Source organism: Miniopterus natalensis, chromosome 22, assembly GCF_054644295.1.
Source record: "Miniopterus natalensis isolate mMinNat1 chromosome 22, mMinNat1.hap1, whole genome shotgun sequence".
Lineage (NCBI taxonomy): Eukaryota > Metazoa > Chordata > Mammalia > Chiroptera > Miniopteridae > Miniopterus > Miniopterus natalensis.
In genome coordinates, this window is record NC_142102.1 from 8543782 (window position 1) to 8566712 (window position 22931).

A 22931-nucleotide genomic window follows, 5' to 3' on the forward strand; every position below is an offset into this window, starting at 1 on the left:
AGCCTGATGGAGTGAGTGCTCAGTTCTCTTTAAGAAGAGGCCAGCAGTAGGGGGCTCTTTGATGAGGGAGGTGGGCTGGGTTAGGGTTAGGGTTCCTGAGATGCTCAGGCCCAGCCCCAAATGTGCAGGGTGTAGGGAGTCGGCTCTGAGCCTCTGCCAGCAGCTCCTGCCGCACCTCCCACAGGCGTGTTCGGGTCTGTGCCCTGCTCAGGGCGAGGCTGCAGGGGTGAGGCCGCTTCCCTCCTGGCCTCCGTGTTCCTGACCCCTGCCTGGCCTCCAGACCCTGACTCCTGCTGGCTCGTTGAGCTGACGATTGAACCATGGGCTCGGTCTCCTTACTGCCAAGTCCTCCCAGCTGTCCCTTTCTGTACTGATCACAGCATGACACTGGCTGCAGAGGGGACTGGAGGGGCTGAGACAGAGCCAAGGAAGCAAAAGACCAAAAAAAGAAATGAGAGATTCTAGAACTGGAAGAGCAACAGAGGACATGCTCCCCACCCGGAGTATGCGGTGTGGGCCCTTTAAACAGATGCACCCTTTATACAGATGCTCATGCCGACCCCCTCCTGGGGGCTCTTCCTCAGCTGGCCTCCTTCTTGGGGCCCACATGCCTGCTCCCTTTTCCCCATCAGAGGAGGGAGCCGCCCAGCGACCGTGAGGGTGATGCAGGGACGTCTCCTCTGTGTCTAAGCACAGAAACCTCCGTTTTTCCCAGGCTGTTTCCATAGTAATTCTTGCAGCTGGTATTTCTGCATGTTTTGCTGGGATCCTGTGATTGAGGCCACCACTGTTCTAGAGCTCGACAAGCTCCCCTGACCACAGCCTGCACACTCCGCTGAGAACACAGGAGACCCCGACAGGTCAAAGGCATCAAAACGCCGGTGACCCCACTCAGGGCCCCGACTCTGCACCCTGGCTCAGTCCCTGCCATCTCCCATGCTGCATGGTGTTCTCCCACCCCCTTCTCTCTGAGAATGTGGGCACGGTTGGAGGGACATGGTGGCGGGGAGAGAAAGGGGTGTGGAGGGTGGGACGGGGCATGGCAACAGGCAGGGGCTTCTTCCCGCCCCTATTCCCCGCCTGGTCCTTGCACTCTGACCTGTTATTCTGGTGGAGGGAAGTGTCCCAGATTCCCAGGGCATCCACCCATCATCCTCCCAGTGCAAGCCTCGCCCAGTGCTGGGGATGCTTTGGGCCTAACACTCTCCCTTTCCCTGCGGGCATCTCAGCAAGCTGCGGACAGGACGCTGCCAGCTGTGGGGATATAAGGTGAAAGTTCACAAGTTTCGGATTCTTTGAGAAGCGATTCCACATGTGGAGACATGAGCAGAAGCAGGTCACCTGAGCTGTGTTTTTGCAGAGACCTCCCTGATTTTGGCGATGGGGTGGCAAGGGGTGGTGGCTTTCGCAGGGGTGTACTCGGTGCTGCTGAGTCAGGGGGGAGGGGCAGTGATTAGAAGTCTGTCCCCACCCCTGAGCCAACCTTTTAGTGACGGAGGGTGGAGGCCACAGGCAAGGCCGTACCAGGCCCTTCCCCTGCCTTGGAGTCCTGTGCCAGCCTTCTGAGGAAAACTATTTCTGAATTGTCTGCAACCTATTAGACCAGCGTCCCACCCCACAGCTGCTGGGCCCTGGTCAAGTAAGAGGCGTGTTTACGTAAGCAGACCCCGCACTCGGTAACTCAGAGTTTATGCGCTGGCATCGCTGGAGCCCCGGCCTGTCCAGGTCTGAAGGAGGAGCATTTGCTGGTGCTCCTGTCACGTCACCTTTGTTCGAAGGAGCCTCAGGTTGCCCAGGGTGGCTCCGATGCTCCCCTTCCAGGTCCAGCCCTACTGTCATGGCCTCTTCTAAGAGCATAAGTGAACTCTGTTTGGTGACTCATTTTTGATGAAGTGGTGTTATTATTACACAGTTCCTGTTAGGGAGAATCACACTCCTCACTCTTAGCTAAGTGCAGGCTCAGAAATAAATGCCTTTCACGGCTCTTTATCGAGGTAAGACTTTGCGCTGATTGACAGGAAGAGCAAGGTGACATGCGTCCGCGACCCACGTTTCGGAGACAGCTTACGTCATCCACTCCTTGCACCGAATTCTTTCGAGTGAATACTTAAAAGTCACATTTAGCACTTAGAAGTCATATTTTGGTTTCTCTTTGATTATCCAGGTGCTTCCATGTAATAGAGACGATAAAAGACGTAAGAAAATGGGTGATTTCATTAGGGTTTTCATAGCAGAAGAAATAAGCATAGCTCTTGTGGTCCTGTTTAAAGTGGAAGGTACTGTGTCCTCTGGGCTTGCATTTTTTTCCTGTGTGGCCGATAAGCATTGAGACTTGTGGGGCCATGGGTCATCCTGAGGACGTGAACAGATGTCTGTGTCCTGCTGTCTCTCCTGGGATCCCCCCACATTATGCGGTTCCGATGACTAAATCCTATCGCTGCCCACGTGTGTGATCATATGCACAGGTGGGAGGCACAGCCTCGTGGTCCCTTATTTCCCGTAGACAAATCCTGGTTGCCACATTCCCAGGGGCCTTGAGAAACCCCGGGCGCTGTTCCTTTCTCTGCCAAATTGGGTGGACCTGGCCCACCCTGAGGCCATGTGGGGGTCACGGCCACCGTGTGGCTCACTTCCCCAGTTGTCTGCTCTGCGGTGGTCTAGGCAAAGGACAGAGCTATCTCTATGAAAACTAGGGTGACCAGCCATGGCCCGGGACTGCCCCAGTTTTAGCACTCAGGCACTGCACCCCAGGAATCCTCTCAGTCCAGGAAAATCAGGCTGGCTGGACACCCTGAATCTCCCAAAAGGTCATGCAGGCTGACGAATTGCATCTCACAGGAGCTGGTGATCTCACTCATCTCAGCTAGAGCTCAAAGGCATCTTAAAGATAACCGTGCCTCCCACACCCACTTGCAGTTCGGTCCAATGCTTGCCTGAATTCATCCTTTGAGGCGTTTTGAAAATGCGATCTTCTTCTGAACCCTGAAATGTTTTTGACAGTCCAGGGGTGGTCGGTAACCCTCATGCGCTATGAACACCAGGTGGCAGTGTGGCTCCGCGGCTGTGGGGAACCCAGATGTAACAACTGCCAGGACAGGGAAGTGGTGGCTTAGTTACCGCGCAGAGCACTGATGGCTTTGCTTCACTTAGAAAGTCATGCACGCGGGCCTCATTTCCCCATGCCATAGACTCTGCAGCTGCTGGTTGGTGCCTGGATGCCCCAGCTGTGTTGTCGGGGGCACGTCTGTCCCTGCCGCCTCCCCCTCTCTGGGCAGGTATTTTGGTGACCATGACTGTCCTCCCTCCCAGGTATCTGACTCCTTTATTTTTTTATTCCCAGCAGCCGATGCAGCCCTGTGTCTGGAAACCAGGGGGTCCCCTCAAGTCATCCCAAACAGACTGAAGCCCAGATGAGAACCCTGGACCCATTGCACACAGAACAAAACAAAAGCAAACCCGTGATACCATTTTAAATAAGAAAATGCTCCTCTGCCCTGTCTAATCTCCTACGTCCCCCAGTTACCCCCAAACCTAGAGAATCCGATTAATCTCATTAGGAATGTGCTTGTGCAGAATGGCTCTTCCTGCGCGGCCTGGCTATTTCCTGGGGGCCTGGGGGGCCTGTGCCTCCCCTGGTCACCATTACACACTGAGCCCCATTTTTAGGACCTGGGGTGGGGATTGTGTCCCTGTGAGGCCAGCGGCTCTGCACCTGGAGCTGTGGTCTTTCACACACACCCCATTATTTTGCCGAGCTGCTCCAACAAGGACCTTCTCTGTCCCGGCTGCCAGGCCCCCTGGCCTGCCTTCTGCTCGGGATTAGGGATTTGTGGGGACTGTGCCTCAGTTGGTCCCTCAGTCGCGGGGAGTGCAGCGGCTCTGAGACATTTATCCCCAGGGAGCTCCCCTCCTCCCCACGATGTCCCCAAGAGCCAAGACATCTGAATTCATTCTTATTTTGTTCTCAAAGATGCCGAGTGCTCTTTATACTAATTAAGTCCCCCTCGCCCTTGACATCTTCAGCGTCAACTCAGAGGACACCAGAGCGGACTGGGCTCTTGCAGAGAGTTTGGGATATTATTTAAACAAATATCCATCAAGACTTTTTGTTTTATGTTTATGCTGAGAGGCCCAGCAAAGTGGGGATCTTTGTGTTTACTTAGTGAGTTTCAACAAGCAGACAGCCACGTCGAGTGGCTGCGGCTCCAAACGATCATTTCTCCCTCCACATCCATTTATTTGGGCCCAGACTTCATAGCAGAATGGCCCCAAATGTCCTTTTCACGTGGACTCGCCACGTGGCGCAGACAGCAGTAGGTCTTCTTTTCCTCAGCATCCTTTTATCGCCCTTAAAACTTGCTGTTTTCAAAACCCCTTGAGCTTTTTTACTCTGTTAATGTGCCACAAAATTAAGTAAAAGGGAAGTCTCCCTGCAGAGTAAGTGATGTGGGGGGAGCAGTATCCCCACGATGGGGGGAGACCAGGGGCGTGGAGCCTTCCAACACAGCTTGAGGGATCCCTTGTAGGATTCTAGTTGAAGTTTCAGCACTTTTGCAAATGTTCCCAACCATACAATTAATGCTGCTCCCACCGCCTTTTCTAGTCCCAAACGTGTTTGATGACCAGAGGTACCCTTTCCTGCTCGGCCGAGGGTGGGGACAGTTGGACAGCTGTCTCACCAAATGTAGCTCCCTCTGTGCCAGCTGCTTCTGTCCCCAGTTACATGTCCACCTGTAATGATGCTGACCTGTGACCTTGACTTTTCAGAATGGACTTTGACGATGAAGATGGCGAAGGTCCCAGCAAATTTTCTAGGTGAGTTCGTGTTCCTTAAAGAAGCCAGTAGCCAGCCATCAGCTTCTTGGGATACACACAGGTGCAGATGTCCTTTGTCCCTGACAAAGCCACTGCCTGTGGTTTGACCCCCACTCCTGTCCCTTGTTCTGGGCCAGTGACAGGAAAGGGGTAGCAGCCCTGCCACATCCCAGCCTGTACTGTCAACGGTCAAGTAGCAAGTTAGTCACTCTGTTGGCTTTTTCAAAACAGTGACTGCTGATGTTAATGGGTTTCTTTTTAAAAGACAGACTTAGAGTTCAAGGTTAAATAAACAGTCAGTATAAAGGCCTTTTTTTCTACCACTGAAGATAAAGAGAAATATAAGAAACCTGGGTGGTTCTGTGCTGGATACAGAATGTAGAATTGGACTCTGAGTTCCTAGGAGCTGTGTGATTCACTGGGCACGTGACAGGCTCTACCTTGAGTACCGGCCACTTTACAGAGAGGACACTGGCTCACAGGTGCCAGAGCTGTTCCATACGTTACAGCTGCAAAGGAGAAGGCTGGCCTAGCCCCACGGCTCACTCTTTTTAATTTTTTCTGATTTCGTTTTGTAAGTTATAGTAGGAAGTTTGGCGGTATTGAGAGAAAGGCACCAACCATTCCAGCAGTCTCAGCAAAATCCCCATCCGGACTCAGTTTACTTATGGAAGGGCCTGGGTGCTTGTCCCTGTCATCCACACACTCCTAATTCTGGGCTGTGGATGGACTTGCAAACCTGCCCCAGGTGACGGGGACCTTCCTCCGGCACCCACGCCCACAGTTTGGATTGACAGCCTCAGAAATTTCTCAAACATCTGTAGAAGAACAGTGTCCATGTGAAGCCCTGGACGCCCTAATCCCCCCAGTTGGCTCATCCCCATGGCAGTTACTTTGGTTGTGGTTCCTTTGACCTGTGTCATGGGTGTGGATTGGGCAGACTTTCCCTGAACCCAAGAGGAATGTGCCTCTTGGTATAATCCCAGGGCTTCCCGGGTGTCCAGTCCACTATAAACATCTCGTCATTGGACAGACTTCGCTCCCTGAGCATCCCCTCTGCCCTTCCACTCTGGCTCTGGGGGGGGCACAGGATGGAGAGCACTGGCCCTGTGATGATGCCCGAGTTTCTAACCCAGACAAATCACAGATTTAATGACAGAAATGTGGCTTGTTTCTCCCTCGCTGCAGGCACAACCCCAGCCTGGACACTCACCTGTTCTCTAGGGCACATTTCATAGCAGGGAGCTCTCTGCTGTCAACATGGAGCTCACCCCAGAATGAGGGCACCTCTCTCCCTGTCCCTGTCCCCCGGTCCCCGAGGGCTCTCACCTCACACAGCCTCCCTTGATGAGGAAACTGGCTTTTGATGTCTCTGGGTCAGAATCCCCCTTGAGATAACAACATTCCATAGCATGTTGACTCAGGAAATGCTGGCTCCTGGGGTCTCGGAACAGAAAGCGGAAGAGATGTGAGGAATGATGTTGGTTTGACCTTGAGGGTCACTGTCAGTGATGAAATAACCACGCAGGGCGACAAAGAACTTGCTGCGTTAGGTCCCATCCGTGAGAAACAGACACTGTAGACTCCCTGCCACGGTCTCCTAAGCCCCTCAGTCAGTTTTGACGTAGAGTTCAGGCCTGCGCTCTGCCTTTCCCCACTCATTAAAAATAAGAGACAGGCTTCCCCTAGGTTGAGTTTGTAGGAGCCTGCGCCACCTGATTCCACTGCGTAGGGTAGCTGACGGAGCTGCTCCGAGTTGGGGACATGCCTGAGGCTGCCCCCCACCCGCTGGCCTTGCCGGTGACTGTGGCTGCTGTCCAGGGAGGGATGTGGAGTCAGCTTCAGGTTGTCTCCTGCCAACGGAAGGAAGGGGAATGTTTGGATTCTCGATCTTATTACAAAGTCCCCAGGCTCATGGGAACCGTGGGGAGATTTCAGGACGTTTAGATGAGACTGAGGCGCCCGCAGAAGCCTGTGTCCCCCACACACAGACCGAGGCTCGCTCGGACTCGGGGAGCCGCTCTACCCTGTGCGTGTGCAGCGCGCCCAGCCGCCACGAGCGGCTCGCTGCTCCTCGGTCACTTGGTGCTGCCAACGTGCCACTTGGGGCCATTGGCCGGTAACCCCGGTCTGATGCTTCTCTTTCCCTCTCCTCCTGACCGCGTGCTTCCGGGAAGAGAGAACCACAGTGAGATTGAGCGGCGCAGGCGGAACAAGATGACACAGTACATCACTGAGCTCTCGGACATGGTCCCCACCTGCAGCGCGCTGGCCCGCAAGCCCGACAAGCTGACCATCCTGCGCATGGCCGTGTCGCACATGAAGTCCATGCGGGGCACGGGGAACAAGTCCACCGACGGCGCCTACAAGCCTTCCTTCCTCACAGAGCAGGTACCTGTCCCCCCCCTTGTCATCATGGTGGGGTCACCAGATGAGCTATGTGGGGAAGCGGGGCCCAGGGTTAAGGCATCTGTCCTTACTGTCTACCAGGAAACTCCCGTCAACGGGGTGTGGTTCCAAGCTTTGCATCCCCTGCCTTCACGTCTCCTGTGGACCTTAATAAGGCATCACTCAAAAGGCATAGCCCTGGCTGGGTGGCTCAGTGGGTTGGAGCGCCGTCCTGTGCAACAGAAGGTCATGGGTTTGATTCCGGGTCAGGGCACATATCTAGGTTGTGGGATCAGTACCCACTCAGGGCATGTGCAGGAGGCAATTGATTGATAAGTCTGTCAGTGTGTTGGTTTAACTGAGAATGGAAGCAAAGGCCGGTTCTGATTTCCAGGAACAGGACCTTGGTAGCGGGTGACATGTTCTCGGAAGACAGAAATGAGGAAGAGGGTGGTAAGAGAAGGGATCTGTGATGAGCATGAGGCTCTGTTCCCTAAGACCCTTCCACAGTGCAGCAAACTGGATGACCCTGTGAAAACATAAATGAACTCATCAGCTTCTGCCTCCTCTCCCCCAGTGACAGAATCCTCCGCTTTCCCAGACATCCTGTGCCATTTCCACAGTCCTTCCCGTCAAGAGGATGTTCGCAATACTGAAAATAAAAGTGCTGACCCAGTCCTTGAGATCAGTAAGCATCTAGGACACACACAAAGCAGAAGTGCAGAGCAAGAGAAACGCACAAAGTAAACCTTTCCTTCAAAGCCCACCGCCCTCGTTTCCCAGGCAGAAGGTGTTAGAATTCAGACCCAGTCAGAGAACCTTACAAAGCTCCCCAGGTTCCGCTCCCCAGCGGGTCCACATATTCTAGTCTTTGGGGACAGACATCGGTCAGGGCCACATGCAGAGGGCCCTTCCTCTGTGTTGCAGAGGCTTTGACGTAAGATTATCTTGGAACAAAGGATTCCCACCAAGAGCACTTGCCAACCACTGGCCCAGAAGGATGGCTTGGATCCCTGGGGCCTGGTCGGTGTGCAAGGTGGTGGGAGGCGCACCTGCGGACTCGAGTGCAGGTAGCAGAGTTAGTTCCTCAGCCCCGGCAGGGACGGAGCCCGTGTCCTGAGCAGGAAAGGGCCCCTTGGCTTGGTGTGAGAATGACATGGGTAGGCAGCTACTCTTGAGCTGCCTTCAGGCACCACAGAGAAAAGACATCCCACGTTAACCGAGTTGATTTGGCTCCATCAACGGCCCTTTCGGGCCGATGGCTTCCTGCTGCCCATTCTCTGATCCCAAGCAGCTTCCTTCCTGCCTTCACTGCCATTCATGATCCGGGCGAGTCAGTGTGGCCCCAGGGCTGGCACACTAACCCTCTTCTCTGGGTAAAGTGACAGGGACAATGCTGGACGGCCTGCCACTTCCTGGGGTTACGCCGAGAATCTGTCGAGATGTCAGCTGTCAGATTGTTCTGGAAGTTTGGCAGAGATGCAGACGTAAGGGGACACTCTTATACCCAGTGCCAGCATTCAGCTCAGAAAGCACAGGAAGAGAGAGGACGGGGTGCCCTGGCAGGGTGGTGCATGGCGAGTGGGGAGTCACCTGGCCCCTGTCTGTCGGTGGTCTCACTTTCCTATTGTCATTCCCTTCCTTCCTTCCTTCTGCTCCAGTGACATCCCTGCAGTTTGAATATGTAGGTGAGGCCACTCACACCTGTGACAGCCCAGCACTGTCTGGCGGTCACTCCTTGTTCTCTTATCCCCGAGTGTCGAGGGCAGTTTCCTCTCTCCCTGAGGAAGACTAGTTATGACAGGACTAACTATGTTTAGAGTAACTGTATCTCAGGGCTAGTATGGCTCCTTGCATTTTTTTATTTTTATGTTTTTGGTTTATTTTTCCCTTTTTCTTTTTCATTTTTTTGTTCTGTGCATGTTAAAAAATTCATTTTCCAATAAAAAAAGTGACCAAGCCCTGGCTAGGTCACTCGGTTGGTTAGAGCATTGTCCCAATATGCCCAAGTTGCAGGTTTGATCCCTGGGCAAGGCACATACAAGAATCAACCAGTGATGCATCAGGAAGTGGAACAGCAAGTCCATGCGTGTTTTTTCTCTCCTTTCTCTGTTTCTCTAAAATCAGTAAATAAATACTTTTTTTTTTTTTTTAATAAATGCTTAAAAAAGTAATCAAACTTTCCAAAACTATGTGCGTTATCACAGGTATGTGAATGAAAACCAAAGGTTGCCAGTAAGAGAACTGAACTGGCTGGGGCCTGCTTTTTCCTAATGACCAACTTTTCTTCCCAGGAACTGAAGCATCTCATCTTGGAGGCGGCCGATGGGTTTCTGTTTGTCGTGGCGGCTGAGACAGGGCGTGTGATCTATGTGTCTGACTCTGTCACTCCTGTTCTGAACCAACCCCAGTCGGAGTGGTTTGGGAGCACCCTGTATGAACAGGTGCATCCTGATGACGTGGAGAAGCTGAGGGAGCAGCTGTGCACCTCAGAAAACTCCATGACAGGTCAGTGTGGCTCCCCCCTCTGGGACTGTTTGACCGGAGACAAACTGCTTTTAGTAAACGAGTCAGGAAGCTGCAGGTAAGAAGCTGCCTGGAGGTGAGGGGATATATTTGACTTGGCTCATGTAACGGCTTCATTTATCCTATCATGTTGTAAAAATTCATTTTTATTTCATCACTTCTTTCCCTCCCTGTATTTTACCTGCAATTAGAGAGATTGCCACAGGGAGGCGCTGTTGATAGATCAGCCTGAACGACATGCTCTAATGCGGTTTATGGCTCATGTTTGTGACTATTTGTGATCCTGGTCAGAGGCATTTATTGCCCAGGCCTCAGTTACCTAAGATGAGGTTCCCTATTGAAACAGTTAAATGCATACAGTTCTGCTATAACAACATACATGCTATTAAAAAAAACAACCACACACACCAAAAAACTTTGCAGTATATAAAACTGTGAAGTGAAAACCACAGGGCTTATGGGGAAAAGTGGGTTAGCAGCACAGCACTCCCATATTTGTGAGTGACAGATAAAAACAGAAACCAAATAAAAATGGGAACACAGCTTTATTTAAACCTTAATCGCTTCTGTAAAGAAAGGCCCTGGGTCCAAGAACAGTCCCGTTCTGAGGTCCTGCAGGTTAGAGCATCAACATGTGGCTTTGGGGGGACACAATCCAGCCCATCACTCTTATGATAAGACTAAGTCAGATGTGGTTGAACGCAGCCGATGTACAGGTGTTTCTGAACGATAGTGGTGACATTCTCAGTGTTGGTATAAAAGGGAGGGAGAAGGGGCTTTGTCTCATCTCTGTGTGTCCTGTGTCAGTGATGTGACCTGGCCCTTAGCTCCAGGTGCGTGTAAAACTGACACTAAAACATCTCAGAGACGTGCCCTGGGCTGCGCCCAAGAAGCCCACATAGACGTCCTGAGGACCATACCTTATCAAGTTAGCTGTATGGGAGGGATGGGAAAGGGAAGTTATATCATCCAGGGACTGTTGGCTCGTGCCCCACTTTCTGTATTTGACCACAGGATGTGGGTTTTTGAAACCAGATCAGGAGACCAAGCTGGGGCAGGTGGCGGGGAAGTGATGGTCAAGGGCTCCGGCCAGGGGCTTAGCTAAGTGGCTCAAAGAGTTGGGTGGACACTTCCGTCCATGGGAAGTCTCCATGTGTCTGGCAGAGTTTAAAGGGGCAGTGCAGCCCACATGTGGACAGAAGTGGACAGTAGATGGATGGTGGCCGTGGCAGCCAGAGCTAGTATATTGGAGAGAAGAGCCAGTGGACAGTGAACAGTGAACAGACAGGCCTCTGAGCTATCCTTCTGGCTGGGCTCCTCATATGAGAACAAGATGGACTGGAGAAGTGGGTCCGTGTCCTTGGGGTTGAGGAGATGACTAGGCCTCTCTCGGGCTTGTCGAGATGTGGTGTGGCTCCCCCAGCAGCAGGGCTGCCTCTAGGACAGCCCTCGGGGTTTTGTTGGTGCTCAGAACAGGGCTTCATAACCAGCCAAAGTGTAATAAAAACATGTAATAAAAACTTGTATAATAAAAAGATGTAATAAAAACTTGTAATAAAAACCTTTAGGAATGACTTGAAGCCTTTGATTGTGGGACTAGGGTTTCTCAAACCCTCCTGTCCCTGGGCATGTTTTCCTTCAGGTCCAGAAAGAGGGGGTGCAACCCACCATAGTCAAGGGAAAAACAGAGCCATCGCCTCCAAAAATGTCCTTGTGTTCTTTTGTGGCTCTTTTTTCTGTCCCTTCCTTCCTCCCTCTCTTTTTTGCGGTAAGAACATGAGGTCTGTCTTCTTAACACATTTAAAGTGCACGTTACTGAATTGTTAACTGTAGGCACAGTGCTGTAGCTCAGTCTCTAGGACTTACTCATCCTGATAATGAACTTGATACTTTTTAAGCACCAACCTTCCAGTCCTTGCACCTACCGTTCTGCTCTCCACTCCTGTGAGTTTGACTGCTTTCGGTCCCTCATGTAACTGGAATCACGCAGTATTGGTCCTTCTCTGACTGGCTCACTTCACTGAACATAGTGGCATCTAAGTTCATCAATATCGTCACAAATGACAGGATTTCTCTTTTTCAGGGCTGAGTAATATTCCATTGTGCGCATGTACCACCCTTTCTTTAGCTGTTCCTCTGTCAGTGGGCACTAGGGTTTTCCAATGTCTTGGCTGCTGTGAATGGGGGGGGGGGGGGCAGGTATCTCTTCGAGGCCCTGATTTCAGTTCTTTAGGGTGCACACTGCACCCTCCCGGGCAGGGCTCTCCTCATGACAACAGGGTTTATTAGCAGCTCTGGGCTTATATTTACAGCAGGAACAGACTGCCTTCCCCTGTGGTTCCAGCAAGTATCCCAGGATGGGCTCCCCTGGCTCCCTCAGGGCACCTGCCCAGCCCAGTTCCAGTGACCAGGCCACCTGAGCATGTGCGAAGGCAGCCTCCACACAGGGCACATGAACCCACAGGCTGGGGAGAGGTGCTCCCCCAGAGGCAGTCGGGTGCTGTCACTAAGAGGAGGAAGGTTTGCCCTGGCTGACTGGCTGGGGAAGCAGCCTTGGTGGTCTGAGAGGTGGTCCTTACGGGACAGGGTGGGTGTGCTCCTGCCCCGGAATGCCAGCGATACTGAGTGGAAAACGGAGCAGTGTCAGGTACAAAGGAGGCCAGGGATCGGATCAGGGTGTGGTGGGGAGAGAGGCTGCAGAAATAATTTTTGTGGATCTTGGAGTGAACTGAGCCCAGCTCACCGTGGGGAAAGAGGGAGCCGAGGAGACACCCTTGGCTTTCCAGGTGATGGCAGAACCTCTGCCTATAACTGGATACGCCCAAGGCGTGGGGATCAGAGGGCTAGCAGTGCAGCCGGCCCCCCGAGGAAGCACGGAGGAGTGAGTTCTCTGTGTCTTCATGGCGTCTCCAAGCCCCGCCTGTGGCTGCTGACCTCTGGAAAGCCTTGACCCCAGTGAGGAGGAACTGGAGATGCTTGTCAGTGACCACAGGCACCCCACAGCGCAGGAGGTGCCCAGGTGCCCTAGCTGGGACATGGGTGTGGAAAAGGCGAATCCTCAGATACTTCCACACAAGGTTTCTGGGCCCGCTCCCCCTGCACTGCAGTTCTGTGGCTCTGTTTCTGCTCAACGCTTCCTCCCTGCGGAGAATTGGGGCGGCATTTTGATTCAGTGTTGGGGAGAAGTCTGCAGTAGAAAGGATTCGAGCTGGGGCCGACTCCTCACTGCCCCCCTTCCATCTCATCCGTTATCCACTCAGTATTTCAGTTAATCATTCATTCATCTGTTCCACAAATACCTGTCTGTATGGCCACAGGGAGGTCAGCTGGGATATGCCGTTCCCTTCCCTTATCACTGACAGGCGTTCCCGGCTGTCATTGAATGAACCAACCTCATTTCCTAATGGGTTCCAGCCCAGATTCTTTGTGATAATTTGGGGGAGAGCCCGAGCCAGGTCAGTCCCCGAGGGCCGTGGCCAGAAAGCCCCCCCATGCATGACTCACATGGCCCAGTCCGCTGTGGTCAGCTCCACCAGCTCCCCGAGCGCTTCGCCCAAGTCCAGAGATACTTTGGGCCTTGGATCACAGTGTTTGGCTGGGTCGAGGTCTGGGCACAGAGAGCCGTTTTCACAAGAGCAGGCCACCAGGGAGCCGGTCCAGCCAGCTCTGCTCGTCACATTAAGGAACGAGTGTGCCCGGGAAAGAGCTGATGGTTGTCACCATTCAGTCCCAGCCCACCCGAGGCAGCTGGTCTCTACCTAACACTTAGCACAAGGGCCCAAGGACACTTGTCCTGAGCTCAGCCGTGCCACTGAGTCCTTCAGTAGAAGAATGTCGGGCAGGTGACCGATCCCGCCGGGGTCCTATGAACTGTGCTGTTCCCCCCTGTGGTATCAGTGCTGGAAAAAGATGATCTGTTCCCACTCTACAGTCACGACAGTAACTTCATGAAAAGTGTACTTGCAGGTCCATAGCTTATTTCCCTTGGAGTGCCCGAGCGCAGCCTTTGGGCTGATGCCAGAAGCTGGGAGCCCAAGTCACTCAGCAGTCCATTTCTTGCCATATTAGGTAACAGGTCAACATGGCCAAAAAAAAAAAAAAAAAAAGCTGATTTTATCTGAGTCAACTATTATAACATTGTTATTGGGTTTGTGCTGTTTGAAATATAAATAAAGTGTTTAGTGGCAAGAAAAGCATGTTTATGTGATTTAGGCCCCTTGGAAATGGCGCGATCATGTAGTAAATACTTAGGCATGAGAAAGACCGTGTAGTGTGGGGCTCGGTGAGAGCGTGTGAGAGTGAAACCCGAGCGTCGAGGGCTCGTTATTTTCCGTATCTTCCCTGTGACTTTTCTGCTGGAAACCGCAGCCTACAACGATCTTGTTGTTATTCCAGATGTTTCTCTGGCGCCCGTTCAGATCCCGTGGAAATATTTAGACAACCTGCCTTGTTTTGCCTCGCTCCACGCATAGCACGCTCGTGCCGCCGAGCGGTGTATGTTCTTCTCTCGTGGTTTATGTTGAAAGATATTTCATGAATGTGGACAGATTTCCAGCCCCGGCTGCTGGGTTCATTATCGCTGTGGGTGCCAGCAGATAAAGGAGCCTGCGCAGTCGTTTCCGCACACGTGGCAGATGCTGGCTGCAGGGCGGGCTTCTCTGCTGAAATTTCTCTTCTGTGCATGCGTGTGTGTGTGTGTGTGTGCGCGTGTGTGTGTGCGTGTGTGCGCGTGTGTGTGTGCGTGTGTGCGTGCCCCTGCACTTGGAGGCAGAAGGACCAGGTGACAGTTACAGTCCGTGAGCCCTCTCCACCTTGGATATACGACTTGACCTCCCCTGGCCTCAGTTTCCCCTTGTGTAAATGCAGTCATGCACCCCCTACAGGACTGCATCAAAGCCCAAGATGACATACGGGATCATATTAATAACTGTGTTTGGGAATTGTAAAGATTTTTGTTACTTTTTTTTAATCATTGAAAGGTGTGTGTCAGCATTGGTATAGATAGTGGGTTTCCTGACTGCCCATCTTGCTCTGCTTTATTTCCACTGAGACGTGTCTTAGGATGTGGGCCCTGTTGACAGGGGAAGGCCTTTCATGTTTTGCGGTGACAGGGACCTGGCCGGCTCAGGTGCAGAATCAGTCTCCAGGTGTAGGACTCTGATGGTTGGAGCTAGTCCCTGAACCTGCATTTCCAGAGGCCTGTTCTGTTGTTGGACCCCTCTTCCCTCACCATCCGCTTTCTCATCTGTCCTTGCCCACCATGTGTGAGGACCTATCCTGTGACGTCCACAGTAACAACTTCTTGGGGAAGGGGCTATAACTGAAGCGTCCCCAGGCTCGGTAAGGCTGGCAGAGATGATGCCCAGTCATGGCACCGGGTTATGGGTGTTCCCTCAGTGTGGGCATCCTCCTGGGAGACAAGTAACTGAGATGCATGCAGCCTCCACCACAGAAGGGCTTCCTGGGGTCAGGGAGGCACCACCACTGTGAGTCCTGTGCTCACTGCATTAATGCACAACCAGCTGGACTCCCCCCTTGGGCTACACAACAGGCCTCTTCGTAAGAGGGTAAGAGGAGGGAGCCCTGCAGCCTCTGCCCAGCTGCGCTGTTGCTGAGTCAGAGAGCACATTTGAAAAGCTGGGAGCAGGGCCCCCCGCGTGGAGAAGTCTTTCCCAGACCCTGAGAGCAGTGGGCCTGTCCTGGTAACGGGAGAAAACGAGCTTTAAGTTCTCTTGAGTTGATCCACATACATGTTTTCCATCCCCTTAGAAATGCGAGTTAGACGTGAGAACTCTGATTCTTGCTTTAAACCCATATACCCGTGTAAAAGAGCCGTGAGAGTGTTTCTTTGTCATGCTAACAATCACCTCCGAAGATCTGTTCTCTGCATTCTCATTTTTCGTATCCCGGCTTTTCTTAAATGAGGAACATCCAAGGGGCACTTCAAAAACAGCAGCTTTGTGAATAATTTTGAAAAATTCCCGGCCTGTCCAATTTGGTGGGATATGAAGCTTATATAATTGGGAGTCCTTTTTTTTTTTAAGAAAAAGAATAAAATATTAAGTATAAAATAGATAAAAGCGCAGTCCCTGAAACAGTGCGGTGCACACGAGACTGTTAATGGATCTTAAAAAAATGCTGATGCTGGGGCTCCTGCCCGTTTCTCTGAATTTCATAATGTTGTGGTGAAGCCCAGGAATCTGTACATTTAATTTTTATTTCTAAAATTAATTTTAGAGCAAGGGAAGGAGGGAAGGAGAAGGAGAGAGAGAGATCAATCAATTTGTTATTCCACTCACTTATGCATTCATGGGTTGCTTCCTGTATGTGCCCTGACTGGGAATCAGACTGGAATCGTGGGCGTAACGGGACAACACTCCAACCAACTGAGCTACCCGGCCAGGACCAGGCATCTGTATTTTTTGAAAGCAACCCTGGCTATTCGAGTGTGATTCAGTGGCTGAGAATGACTGCATCTCGATAAAATAGCACAGCCCCATCAGTTGAGGCCAGGAGAGAAATTTCAGCAAGATCAAAATAAAAAAGAAACAAAAATGTTAAAAATGTAATCAGTTAGCAACACGGTTGAAAAATGAGCAGCTACAGCCTATTAAGCCCTTTTTGCAACAGTCGTGATTTCTTAATCTCTTGTCCTAACTTTGATGCTGAAGACATAAACAGTCCTTTTTCTACATCTATAAAAAGCAACTGTAACAAAAATAACCTAGTAGTGGTGTTTTTAGGCAGATACTAATTCTTTGGGGTACTTTAGAACATTTCCAAAGACAAGTCAAGTCGTTCAAGTCGTCTCTTCCTGCTGGTGTGATTTGGGTTTCAGGAATATTCTCACGTGATGGTCATATTTTGTAATGCTTTGGTTAAAAATAACTTGATTGCAAAAACCTCAGCATGATCAGGGAAATTAAAATAGTTTCCTTTAGTTTCACTAAAAAAAGACACATTTTTTTTCTGAAATGTCATGACTCATGCCAAATGGTTAAATGAAAATGCATGCGAAGCACCGATCTTTCCTGTTTATTGCTTTCTCAGTGGAAGCTAATTGAGCAAAACATGTGCATTCAGTTTTTCCGTTATTTCTGCGGATTCTTTTATTATACTCAGGCGCGCGGCCTGGCCTGCAGCCGTTCACTAGGGCAGCGGTCTGATGATGGGGTTTAGCTTTCCTGTCTGTGGTGACAGCATTTATTACTCTCCAGTGAGCTATTTGCAGTGTCATCCTTTGACCTTGAGTGCACGTATTCTGAGGACCGAGAGTAACAAGAGCTCCACATTGTGGGGACCTCAGAAGTGACCCAGGCCAGCCCTTCTCAGTCATGCAGCCCCCTCCACAACATGCCTAGAAAGTGGGTGTGTGGCTCCTTTCTGAACATCCGAAGGGCAGACGGGCTGCGTCCACATTAATTAAAGGTGATGTCCTTGTGCTTAGTGGGGAGTCCCTGTCTGGGTCATCCTGCCACTGTTTTTAAGCAGCACAGCTGACATTGTTTGATAGGACTGGGAATCTGATCACACACACACGCACATGTTCACATGCACACGTTCACATGCATGCACACACGCGAACTCGTTCACGGCCAGGTGGCGGTGGGTTTAGAGCGTGGACTTTGCAGACAGAGTCAGGAAGCCCCTGGGCAGATGATGACCCTCAGGCCTGCCCACAAGAGCAGCTAAGGTCTGTCCAACACTGGCTGGCAAAGCAAATGTCCGGGGCCCCAGGGCCAGGCCGGACCTTCCACTGCCTGTCTCCCAGGACTGGCAGCAGCCTGGCCCATGACTGAGGCAGCTCCAGGGCTTTGACCACCAAGTCTCCATGGAGGCAGATTGCACGGCTTCGCCTGATCCAGCCGCTGTGCACTCAGCGCATGTCGCTGTGCAGGCACCTGAGGCTGCAGCTGTGTTCTACCAGGTCATACGGGGGGGGGGGGGGGGGGGGGCTGCGGGAGCTCATCTGGTTTGTTTCCCATCTCAGGAATCATTGTCCTTCACTGTCTGATGTCCAGTGTTGTGAGCACTATTGTTCCATATCCTTTGTGGGTTGATTTGATTATTTAAGAAGGGACTTGAAGTCTGGCCCCTGCTGCTCCTTCTTGGTTGGGAGCAGACGTCCCTGTAGCATTTCTGTGCCCGCCTGTCCCGCGTCTCCTCTGTCCGCTCTGTTCTGCAGCCCCCGTGATGGATCCCCTGGCTCCGTTCTCCTGGAATGTGAGCTATGTGCTTATCACACTCACCTCCTTGCTCTTTTTCTGTGATTTCTGGGATAATTTCTTCAGGGTTTCTCCTGACTCGGCGACGGAGCTTTCAGCGGCGTCACTATTTACTGCCTTCGCTGGGTTTTCAATTCCGAAGTCATGTTTTTCATCTAAAAGCAATCTTTCCTGGTCTCAGGTGATTCTGTTTTCACTTATGAAAGATCCTCTCAAATATCGCTGAGATGGGGTATTTCAGATATCGCCGTCTTTCTCGGAATGTGTTTCACGGAGTGGGGTGGTATCTGTTCTGATGTTTCAGGTGACTTTCTTCTGATGTAAACTGAATCTCCTGGTGCACTAAGCTAACCTCCCCCCTCCCTCACTTTTTTATTCAATCTGAGTCCCTAACATTTTATAAAGATTTGAGATGGTTTGGGTCCAAGTGTAATTTCTTTGAAATGTAATTTTTTTTTTTTTAGATTGGGGGCCCAGTTGCCTGGGGGGAGCTGTGAGGTTGCTGCAGGCCGCACTGGGCCTGTGCACTGGGCATGGCAGCCTTAGGTTGGCAGGGACATGATCCACTGCTCTAACTGGAACCCTACCCCCCACCCCCAGAAGCAGCCTTTCTCCTTCAGCCGGCAGGTTGGCTGCTGTAAGTCAAAGTGACCTGAGAGCTGTGCCTCTGGCCTCTGCGTATCCAGACCTTGGGCCACTTCTCTGCTTCCTGACTCCCTGGTCTCCTTCTTGCTTGCAGTTCTGGAGGCTTCTGTTAGGGATCCTGTCACTTCCTTCCCAGGCAGGCCATTCCTGTGTATTTGCTGAACCGTAGGACAGCTCATATACACTTGCATCCAACCCCCGATGCACTGTTTCTTGCAGAAATCCCTCAGTATTTCTGATCTGTGCAAGCCCCTTCCACTATTTTTCTGCATGGATGTAGATTATTCCTGCTACTTTTGTATTTTTTGGTCATTTCATTACCTGTTTGCAGGCGAGGCAAGGCATGGCCCCAGATTGCCTTCTTGAACTCCATGTCCGTCTGGCCCCTTTCCATTAGAAGGGGGAGTGGGGGGAGGAAGGTTAATCGGTTACCGTTAAACTGAAAGCCCTCAGGCCTGCATTGCTTGCATTCTTGTAGCATGATCCCCGAAGAGGAATGTATTTCTTTAAATCACACTCCAACATATTCTAAACAGGATGGAGAATTTGTACTTTTGTCTACAGATTAAATAGCAGGAGAGGTGCCGGCCTGGGGGCGGGGAACGACTGTGGGGTGACGACTTTTTAATGAATAGCAGAGCAGCAGGCTCGGCACGCGGCGCTCCCGTGACTCTGTGTCACGTTTGGAATGTGAGTGCTGGAGAGAGCTGTGGCGAGCGGTGGGGGCCCAGTAGTTGGGGTGGGAAGGGTGATGCCGCCTGTCACCCATGTTGGGCTCTCTGCCCTTGGCTTCCCCCCACACGTCCCAGTCTTGGTCTTGTAATCGCACCTGAGATGATTATCTCCGATGCTCTGTGCAGCTTCGGGCTCCTCCTCGCCTCGTTAGCTTCTCATTAGCACCTTCCCCAGATGGCAGGGTGGGGAGACAAAGGGTTGACATGCAAACCAGACTGCTAGGTAGAAAGGCTCCTTCTGAGTGTCTGTTGGGCAGTTGGCCATCCTGCTCAGTGCCTCCTGCCAGCCCTAGTCAGGGGCCATGAGCCTTTGGTTTCTTTTGTTATTGCCTGGCTGTCACCAGCCTTTTCTTGCCTGGATAACCATACAGAACCGGGAAAGAGATATGTTAGTGGATTGGGGCCCAGGCTGCTAGAGGAGACGTGCATGTACTGCCTCTCGGTTGTTGAGAAGACGTCAGGAGGTTGGCTTCCGGTAGCTGCTCAGGGTTCCTGCTGCCCAGGGAAGATGCTCTGTTAGGCTCAAGGCTGCAGGGGGCAAGGGGTGCTTACGGAGAGAAGCCCTAGTCCTACATTGTCATTGTAATTTGGCCACCACGCAGTCCTGACAGCTTAACCTCCACAGCAGGTGGTTGGGATTCAGGGCAGAGCTGTTGGACACCCCCTGTGTGGGAGGCACCCTGGCCTGGGGTACATGGGCGGGCTCAAGCCACAGCCAGCTGTGTGCACAGAATTTGTAATCTTGGAAGAGAGGCAGGTCACCTGCTCAGGTGGCAGCAATGTCAGGGACCATGTGGTCAATATATTTCAAGGTCCCCCCCTCATTACTCAGTCAAACAAGAATCTAGGTTCTTCTGGGAAGGGATTTTACTAATGTGATTAAAGTCCCAAGTCAGTTGACCTTAAAATTTTGATATTATCCAAGTAGGTCTGACCCGATCAGATAATCCATTTAAAAGCAAAGAATTTCATCTGGTGATGGAAGGGAAAGTCAGAGAGATTCAAAGCACAGAGACCCAGTCACTGTGGACGGAGGGGAGATGAGGCACTACGATTTGCCCAGCTTGTGCCAGGCGCCCAACCCTCAGCCAATCACTACGGCCTGGGAGGGGGGGACCTTGTAAGAAGGTGGCAGCCCCTTTTTTGACTTTCATCAAAAAGAAATACAGGAGCATGTGGTGGGGAGGGGAGGTTCTGGGCAGGCAGAGCAACAGACATCCCTAGGGAACTCTACTGCCCATCCAGGGCCCTCCTCTTCTGGTTTGAGAACAAAATGGGCTACAATTTGAGAATTGGTGTACTCGTACCTTAGCCATGTCCAAACGCCTGCCAGAGATAAGGGAACCTGGAGAGCATGCGCCTACCCTCCCCAGCTGAAGGCCTGTTCTCTCCCAGGCTCTGTGGACGCAGCGCGAGCTCTGGACTTTGTTCAGCCGTGGGCCTCGTGTGCACGGCGTGGATTCCTGTGCCGTGGGGGGTGGGTGTTCCTGTGTGCACAGCTGTTCAAATGGCTGGGGTCAGCCTTTGGGAAATGAGAACACTTTGTCACTGGAACAGCAACCAGAGTCTCTTCCCACCTCTGGGCCCGCGTTTCGGGGGGCCACACATTTTTGGAACAACATCAGATATTGTCCATCTCTGGGACCATCGCTTGGCTTTTGTTGTTAATCATTTTCTCCTGTTTTCATCCCTTGCTATCTTGTTTTTCCTCCTTTTTAAAACCAAGATAAAATGTTTCCTGTTTTCTCAAGGATTCCTTTGATGAAATAATTCTAATTTCTATTTGTATTTCTGTGGTAGCCTGGGGAGCCGTTTTAGGAGCACAAAGCCTTCCTTGATGATTTTATCCAAGACAAACTTCTGATTCTTCTTTAAAAAAAAAAAAATTAGTACCAAAATAATACTTAAAAACCAGCTTACTGCCAGGCCAGAGTGTCAACCTAGGATCCAGGAGGTCGCGGTTCGATTCCCAGTCAGGGCACATGCCCGGGTTGCAGGCTCCTTGATCCCCAGCAGGGGGCGCGCAGGAGGCAGCCAGTCAGTGACTCTCATCACTGATGTTTCTCTCTCTCTCTCTCCCTCTCCCTTCCTCTCTCTGAAATCAATAGAAATATTAAAAACAAAACAAAAACCCCCACCTTACTGAGAGCAGTTACAGGGGGACCCTCTAGATATGCTCTGTCACTATCGGAATCTTTATAATCATTCGTCTAATGTATGAGTCAGCAGAAGCTTTCTGTAAAGGGCCAGATAGTAAATGCCTTTGGCTTTGGGGACTGTACCTTCTTCTGCACACTGACCCAGCTCTGTGGTGTGAGAGTAGCCACAGACAGTAAGTAAACGAATGGCCAGAGTTGCGTTCCATACACATATTTAAAGAACTTAGTGAGCCAGGCCAGGCCCATCTGTCATCTTTTGCCAATTCCTGTTCTAAAGCATTTCATGCTTCTCAGCGGTCTTCCAAAAGGTGTAGTTAAAACCCTTGAAGATGTGTTACAATTCTGTCCCTTTCGTGGAGCGGAAACACTGAATATTGGTCAGTGTGTTGAGTGCCACTTAAGAATGTTATTCTCGTTGGATGCAGTAATTCCATTTTGGGGAATCTATCCTAAGATGGTGTGGATATTTTTTTCTACACCGTTATTTGCCTCCGCATTATTTGCCATCTGAAAACCTGGGAAGAGCCAGCCATCAACAGTAAATTGTCTGCTCAGAATAATAGTGCAGATGCTGTGAGCGTGGAAGGAGCTGGGGTATATGAGAGAGGGACTGGCCGGGAAGGGCCCTGGGGTGAGGACCGTGGGCCCCTGACCCTGGCACGTGGGATGTGGGAGGAAGAGCTTCCTCCCCGAAGAGCTGTAGGTCTGGCTGGTGTGTTAGCTCAGGGAATTCCTGTAAGGAGCTGAGGGTGGAGGAGTTTGTTTATCCCAGAGTGGACGTTCCAGAGGGCACACTAGGAAGGACAGGAGCGGGGGGCTAAGAGGACAGAGCAGAGGTGACCAGGGTGGCACTCGTTTTGGCCCTAGCCAAAAAGAGCAGGATGGAATTCGTGGTGGGACCAGTCCAGTGACAGAACTGGAGGCGAATGCATCCCCTCAACCCAGCAGACAAGGTGGGTGTGGGGAGTCTCTGGAGGAGTCTGCATCGGCCTCAGTCGATGGTGCGTCTCGGAGTGCCCTAGGAACCAGCCCTAGGAACCCAGACCCCAGGCTCTGTGGTGTCAGTAACAACACCTCTGTACTTCTCTACCCGAAGCCCCATCGTAAGTACACCCAACACCCAGTGGATAGAGAGTGACTCCTGGCCAATCATACCGGGACTCACCGCCGGGGCCTTCACACATTCTGCTGCTGCCAAATTTGTCAGAAATCCAGTTTGCACACAGCCTTCTGGGAGCACACGTGCTGTAGAAAGCTAAGCGTGCCTTCCTTCCCGAGGAGCCTGGAAGGGGTTCACTCAGCCCAAGGAAACTGGAGGAGCACTCGGAGAAGGGAAGCTGAAGCCCTGGCCCCTGGGGTCACAGCCACAGATGGCAGAAACCTGCTTTTCCATGTCCATGTTCTGCAGCTCATGTGCTCCACAGTTAGGACTTTATCTT

The 22931-nt window shown here is 51.6% G+C and overlaps 1 protein-coding gene across 2 annotated transcripts in view; it reads left to right on the forward strand.

The window, feature by feature from the left end:
- Positions 1–22931, forward strand: part of ARNT2 (aryl hydrocarbon receptor nuclear translocator 2) — a 73076-nt gene that overhangs the window by 16993 nt on the left and 33152 nt on the right. For both annotated transcript variants that reach the window (XM_087829115.1, XM_087829114.1), the window contains exons 3-5: positions 4768–4815; positions 6993–7206; positions 9498–9711. In XM_087829115.1, coding sequence (XP_087685241.1) covers positions 4768–4815; positions 6993–7206; positions 9498–9711 — 476 coding nt within the window. The remainder of the gene's footprint in view (positions 1–4767; positions 4816–6992; positions 7207–9497; positions 9712–22931) is intronic.